At 42.4% G+C, this 7,500-nt stretch overlaps 1 protein-coding gene across 1 annotated transcript in view; it reads right to left on the bottom strand.

Annotated features, from left to right (window-relative positions):
- Positions 1-7,500, bottom strand: part of LOC106568432 (guanine nucleotide-binding protein G(I)/G(S)/G(O) subunit gamma-13-like) — a 24,795-nt gene that overhangs the window by 2,583 nt on the left and 14,712 nt on the right. The window contains exon 2 of the mRNA XM_045715971.1: positions 3,415-3,548. Within this exon, the coding sequence (XP_045571927.1) occupies positions 3,415-3,512 (98 nt within the window). The 5' untranslated portion in view covers positions 3,513-3,548. The remainder of the gene's footprint in view (positions 1-3,414; positions 3,549-7,500) is intronic.

Here is a 7,500-nt window from a genome sequence, read left to right as displayed (position 1 = left end):
ACAGAATGTTGTTACCAGGGCTGTGTTATTAATAGAATGTTGTTACCAGGGCTGTGTTATTAACAGAATGTTGTTACCAGGGCTGTGTTATTAACAGAATGTTGTTACCAGGGCTGTGTTATTAACAGAATGTTGTTACCAGGGCTGTGTTATTAATAGAATGTTGTTACCGGGGCTGTGTAATTAACAGAATGTTGTTACCAGGGCTGTGTTATTAACAGAATGTTGTTACCAGGGCTGTGTTATTAATAGAATGTTGTTACCAGGGCTGTGTTATTAACAGAATGTTGTTACCAGGGCTGTGTTATTAACAGAATGTTGTTACCAGGGCTGTGTTATTAACAGAATGTTGTTACCGGGGCTGTGTTATTAATAGAATGTTGTTACCAGGGCTGTGTTATTAATAGAATGTTGTTACCAGGGCTGTGTTATTAATAGAATGTTGTTACCAGGGCTGTGTTATTAACAGAATGTTGTTACCAGGGCTGTGTTATTAATAGAATGTTGTTACCAGGGCTGTGTTATTAATAGAATGTTGTTACCAGGGCTGTGTTATTAATAGAATGTTGTTACCAGGGCTGTGTTATTAATAGAATGTTGTTACCAGGGCTGTGTTATTAACAGAATGTTGTTACCAGGGCTGTGTTATTAATAGAATGTTGTTACCAGGGCTGTGTTATTAACAGAATGTTGTTACCAGGGCTGTGTTATTAATAGAATGTTGTTACCAGGGCTGTGTTATTAACAGAATGTTGTTACCAGGGCTGTGTTATTAATAGAATGTTGTTACCAGGGCTGTGTTATTAATAGAATGTTGTTACCAGGGCTGTGTTATTAATAGAATGTTGTTACCAGGGCTGTGTTATTAATAGAATGTTGTTACCAGGGCTGTGTTATTAATAAAATGTTGTTACCAGGGCTGTGTTATTAACAGAATGTTGTTACCAGGGCTGTGTTATTAACAGAATGTTGTTACCAGGGCTGTGTTATTAATAGAATGTTGTTACCAGGGCTGTGTTATTAATAGAATGTTGTTACCAGGGCTGTGTTATTAACAGAATGTTGTTACCAGGGCTGTGTTATTAATAGAATGTTGTTACCAGGGCTGTGTTATTAACAGAATGTTGTTACCAGGGGGGGAGGGGGGTAAATCCTGACCTAAACACAAACTCACTTCCTTGACAACTTCCTTGACAACAGCTCTGCACTGCTCGGTGAAGCGCGAGGAGGATGAATGGCGTGATTTCTGCAGAGGCCGTATCATATTAAATAATTTTTTGGGTGCTGGTGCTGTTTATATTTAGGTGTAGGAGCCACACAATACTTTTGAGATAATATTCTGTAAGAGGAAGAGGGAGGAAGAGGAGCTCAAGCAGTAGATAATTTGAGGTGCCGGTACTCATGTAACAGTCGTCGTATGTAGTGGACCAAGGCGCAGCGGGTCGAGTGCTCATATTAAACTTTTATTTAACACTAAATAACAAAACAAGAAAACGAACGAACGACCGACAAACAGTCTTGCAAGCTACACACACACACACAGCAATGCAAAAACAACTTCCCACCAATGACAGGTGAAAACAGGGCTACCTAAGTATGACTCCCAATGAGCAACAACGAAGTACAGCTGTTCCTGATTGAGAGCCATACCAGGCCAACACAAAGAAATACACAACATAGACAGAGCATAGAAATACAAAACATAGAACAATAACCAAAAACCCTGGAATACTCTAAACAAACACCCCTCTTACATAAACACATATCCCAACAAACCCTGAACCACATAAATCAAACACCCCTCTTACATAAACACATATCCCAACAAACCCTGAACCACATAAATCAAACACCCCTCTTACATAAACACATATCCCAACAAACCCCCGAACCACATAAAACAAACACCCCTCTTACATAAACACATATCCCAACAAACCCTGAACCACATAAATCAAACACCCCTCTTACATAAACACATATCCCAACAAACCCCCGAACCACATAAAACAAACACCCCCTGCCACGTCCTGAACAAACTACAATAACAAATAACCCCTATTACTGGTCAGGTACGTGCCACCTCAGCTCCTGGCCAAGTCAAGCACTGCTTCTTATCCACTTTGCTCAAAGAACCAACAGCCGTGTCGGGAAACTCTTAAAGGCCCAGAATATTTTAATACAATGTTATAAATTTCCTTGGTCGGACTCAAGTTAATATTTTATACAATGTGTCCAGTTTGTTGCAGACAGGCCATATGTAGCCAATGTGATTTATAGGATTTTTTTTGAAATTTTTTTTTATCAGGATTTTTTTTCTACCTGCAGGTTGCAATGTTTTGATTGGTTGGCTTTATGTAGGCTATTCTTTTTTACCATATTTGGCAATAAAAGTTACTTTTTAGGTTTGTATTATTTTCATTTAGATTTGGATAGAATTTTGATTTACAACACGACAATGATATTTTGAGATATGAACACGTTATTATAAATGAAATGAAACTTGTCCACGTGCAACTGATGTGAAATGGCTAGTTAGTTAGCGGTGGTGCGCGCTAATAGCGTTTCAATCAGTGACGTCACTCGCTCTGAGACTTGAAGTAGGGTTTCCCCTTGCGTTGCAAGGGCCGCGGCTTTTGTGGCGCGATGGGTGACGATGCTTCGTGGGGTGTCAGTTGTTTATGTGTGCAGAGGGTCCCTGGTTCGAGCCCAGGTTGGGGCGAAGAGAGGGACGGAACCTACACTGTTACACACGGAAATGTGCGAAAACCATAACTGGCATACAGATAGGTAGAAATGATCAGATAAATGGTAATTCAACATGAGGAAAGGTTGCCTTCTCCTGGTGTAGCTTATTATGGGAAACTTCAGGAGGGTAACGGCAGAATCTGCAACAGGTGTAGTAGACCTCACAGTGAAATGCTGAATACAACAGGAAGAGAATAGTTGGGTCAGGTTAAGTTTTTTTATTTAAAAAAAAAAATGTTCTTCTGGTTATCTAGATCTCTGGCTCCCTCTTGAGTCATTTGTGTGTTATTTCATCAAACATTAAGTTTAAAGCATCAGACAAGCTCAATGCATTATAGTTGATTTTAATTAAAACACATAGGGTGTGTCTATGAATGGAAAAATAGACGTTTTAAAAATGTCGACCACTCGATTGGTCGAAAGAACAGAAGACTTTCGGTCGACCAAGATTTTTTTTGTTAATCGGGGACAGCCCTGGTTGTTACCCACTGTCAGTAGCTAAAACACAGACTAACGGATTATTAAAATGTTAGTAAAGTGTAGTAGTTGTAACTCACTCAGTGACTGTCTTGGAAGACTTCTCTCTCTTGAAGGCCAGTTGGTATTTGTAGTAGTGTAGTAGTGTAGTAGTGTAGTAATAGTAGTAGTGTAGTAGTAGTAACTCACTCAGTGACTGTCTTGGAAGACTTCTCTCTCTTGAAGGCCAGTTGGTATTTCAGGCTCTCCACTTCCTTCTTCATCTGGGGTAGATCCATCTCATCCATGACTGCTGATTGGCTGGGGGAGGTTACCCTGGCAACCTGGGGGTAGTAAGTAAGTAAGTCAAGTTAGTATTCTGAACCAGAATGGCTCATAGGAGCAAATAAAATGTTATTAGTCACATACGCTCGAATACAACAGGTGTAGTAGACCTCACAGTGAAATGCTGAATACAATAGGTGTAGTAGACCTCACAGTGAAATGCTGAATACAACAGGTGTAGTAGACCTCACAGTGAAATGCTGAATACAACAGGTGTAGTAGACCTCACAGTGAAATGCTGAATACAACAGGTGTAGTAGACCTCACAGTGAAATGCTGAATACAACAGGTGTAGTAGACCTCACAGTGAAATGCTGAATACAACAGGTGTAGTAGACCTCACAGTGAAATGCTGAATACAACAGGTGTAGTAGACCTCACAGTGAAATGCTGAATACAACAGGTGTAGTAGACCTCACAGTGAAATGCTGAATACAACAGGTGTAGTAGACCTTAACAGTGAAATGCTGAATACAACAGGTGTAGTAGACCTCACAGTGAAATGCTGAATACAACAGGTGTAGTAGACCTTACAGTGAAATGCTGAATACAACAGGTGTAGTAGACCTCACAGTGAAATGCTGAATACAACAGGTGTAGTAGACCTCACAGTGAAATGCTGAATACAACAGGTGTAGTAGACCTCACAGTGAAATGCTGAATACAACAGGTGTAGACCTCACAGTGAAATGCTGTATACAACAGGTGTAGACCTTACAGTGAAATGCTGAATACAACAGGTGTAGTAGACCTTACAGTGAAATGCTGAATACAACAGGTGTAGTAGACCTCACAGTGAAATGCTGTATACAACAGGTGTAGACCTTACAGTGAAATGCTTACTTACGAGCCCCTAACCAACAATGCAGTTAAAAAATATATAAAAAATACTAATAAGAATAAGAAATACAAAGTAACAAGTAATTAAAGAGCAGTAGTAAAATAACAATAGCGAGACTATATACAGGGAGGTACCGGTACAGAGTCAATGTGGAGGCTATATACAGGGTATTACGGTACAGAGTCAATGTGGAGGCTATATACAGGGGGTACCGGTACAGAGTCAATGTGGAGGCTATATACAGGGGGTACCGGTACAGAGTCAATGTGGAGGCTATATACAGGGTATTACGGTACAGAGTCAATGTGGAGGCTATATACAGGGGGTACCGGTACCGAGTCAATGTGGAGACTATATACAGGGGGTACCGGTACAGAGTCAATGTGGAGGCCATATACAGGGGGTACCGGTACCGAGTCAATGTGGAGACTATATACAGGGGCTACCGGTACAGAGTCAATGTGGAGGCTATATACAGGGGGTACCGGTACAGAGTCAATGTGGAGGCTATATACAGGGGGTACCGGTACAGAGTCAATGTGGAGGCCATATACAGGGGGTACCGGTACAGAGTCAATGTGGAGGCTATATACAGGAGGTACCGGTACAGAGTCAATGTGGAGGCTATATACAGGGGGTACCGGTACAGAGTCAATGTGGAGGCTATATACAGGGTGTTACGGTACAGAGTCAATGTGGAGGCTATATACAGGGGGTACCGGTACAGAGTCAATGTGGAGGCTATATACAGGGTGTTACGGTACAGAGTCAATGTGGAGGCTATATACAGGGGGGTACCGGTACAGAGTCAATGTGGAGACTATATACAGGGGGTACCGGTACAGAGTCAATGTGGAGGCTATATACAGGGGGTACCGGTACAGAGTCAATGTGGAGGCTATATACAGGGGGTACCGGTACAGAGTCAATGTGGAGGCTATATACAGGGGGTACCGGTACAGAGTCAATGTGGAGGCTATATACAGGGGGTACCGGTACAGAGTCAATGTGGAGGCTATATGCAGGGGGTACCGGTACAGAGTCAATGTGGAGGCTATATACAGGGTGTTACGGTACAGAGTCAATGTGGAGGCTATATACAGGGGGTACCGGTACAGAGTCAATGTACGGGGGCACCGGTTGGTTGAGGTAATATGTACATGTAGGTTGAGTTATTAAAGTGACTATGTATAGATGATAACAACAGAGAGTAGCAGTGGTGTAAAAGAGGGGGGGCAATGCAAATAGTCTGGGTAGCCATTTGATTAGCTGTTCAGGAGTCTTATGGCTTGGGGGTAGACTCTGTTTAGAAGCCTCTTGGACCTAGACGTGGTGCTCCGGTACCGCTTGCCGTGCGTTAGCAGAGAGAACAGTCTATGACTAGGGTGGCTGAAGTCCTTGACAATTCTTAGGGCCTTCCTCAGCGATGCAACCAGTCAGGATGCTCTCGATGGTGCAGCTGTAGAACAATTTGAAGATCTGAGGACCCATGCCAAATCTTTTCAGTCTCCTGAGGGGGAAAAGGTTTTGTCGTGCCCTCTTCACGACTGTCTTGGTGTGTTTGGACCATGATAGTTTGTTGGTGATGTGGACACCAAGGAACTTGAAGCTCTCAACCTGCTCCACTACAGCCCCGTCGATGAGAATGGGGGCATGCTCTGTCCTCCTTTTCCTGTTGTCCACAATCATCTCATTTGTCTTGATCACGTTGAGGGAGAGGTTGTTGTCCTGGCACCACACGGCCAGGTCTCTGACCTCCTCCCTATAGGCTGTCTCATCGTTGTCGATGATCAGGGCTACCACTGTTGTGTCATCTGCAAATGTAATGATGGTGTTGGATTCTTTCCTGTCCGTGGAGTCATGCGTGAACAGGGAGAACAGGAGGGACTGAGCACGCACCCCTGATGGGCCCCTGTGTTGAGGATCAGCGTGGCGGATGTGTTGTTACCTACCCTCACCACCTGGGGACGGCCCGTCAGGAAGTCCAGGATCCAGTTACAGAGGGAGGTGTTTAGTCCCCGGGGTCCTTGGCTTAGTGATGAGCTTTGACGGCACAATGGTGTTGAACGCTGAGCTGTAGTCAATGAACAGCATTCTCTCACATAGGTGTTCCTTTTGTCCAGGTGTGAAAGGGCAGTGTGGAGTGGCAATAGAGATTGCATCATCTGTGGATCTGTTAGGGCGGTATGCAAATTGGAGTGGGTCTAGGATTTCTGGGATAATGGTGTTGATGTGAGCCATGACCAGCCTTTCAAAACACTTCATGGCTACAGACCTGAGTGCTACGGGTCGGTAGTCATTTAGGCAGGTTACCTTTGTGTTCTTGGGCATAGGGACTATGGTGGTCTGCTTAACTTCTATGGGCTAGGTGGGATGTGACCGTCCCACCTGCGGGACACACTATTCAACAGCCAGTGAAATAGCATGGCGCAAAATACAAAACAGCAAAAATCTCATAATTTCATTTTCTCAAACAATCAACTATTTCACAACATTTTAAAGATAAACTTCTCGTTAATCTAACCACATTGTCCGATTTCAAAAAGGCTTATTGGCGAAAGCATAATATTTGCTTATGTTAGGACATAAATTTCACAAGAAAAACCACACAGCCATTTTCCAAGCAAGGACATGCTTCACAAAAACCAAAAATACAGCTAAAATATTCACTAACCTTTGATGATCTTCATCAGATGGCACTCATAGGACATTATGTTATACAATACATGTATGTTTTGCTCGATAAAGTTCATATATATATCCAAAAACAGCATTTTACATTGGCGCGTGATGTTCAGAAAATATTTTGCCTCCAAAACTGCCGGTGAATCAGCACAACAATTTACAAAAATACTCATCATAAACGTTGATAAAATATTAAACTGTTATTCAAAGAATTATAGATGAACATCTCCTTTATGCAACCGCTGTGATAGATTTCAAAAAAGCTTCACGGGGAAAGCACACTATGCAATAATCTGAGTACAGCGCTCAGAAACATACACCAGGCAATACAGATACCCGCCATTTTGGAGTCATCTAAAATCCTAAATAGCATTATAAATATTCACTTAGCTTTGATGATCTTCATCAGAAGGCACTTCCAGAAA

This window comes from Salmo salar, chromosome ssa03 (assembly GCF_905237065.1).
Source record: "Salmo salar chromosome ssa03, Ssal_v3.1, whole genome shotgun sequence".
Classification (NCBI taxonomy): domain Eukaryota; kingdom Metazoa; phylum Chordata; class Actinopteri; order Salmoniformes; family Salmonidae; genus Salmo; species Salmo salar.
The sequence above is the reverse complement of the archived record's forward strand: the minus strand, read 5'-3'. Positions and strand labels throughout refer to the sequence as shown.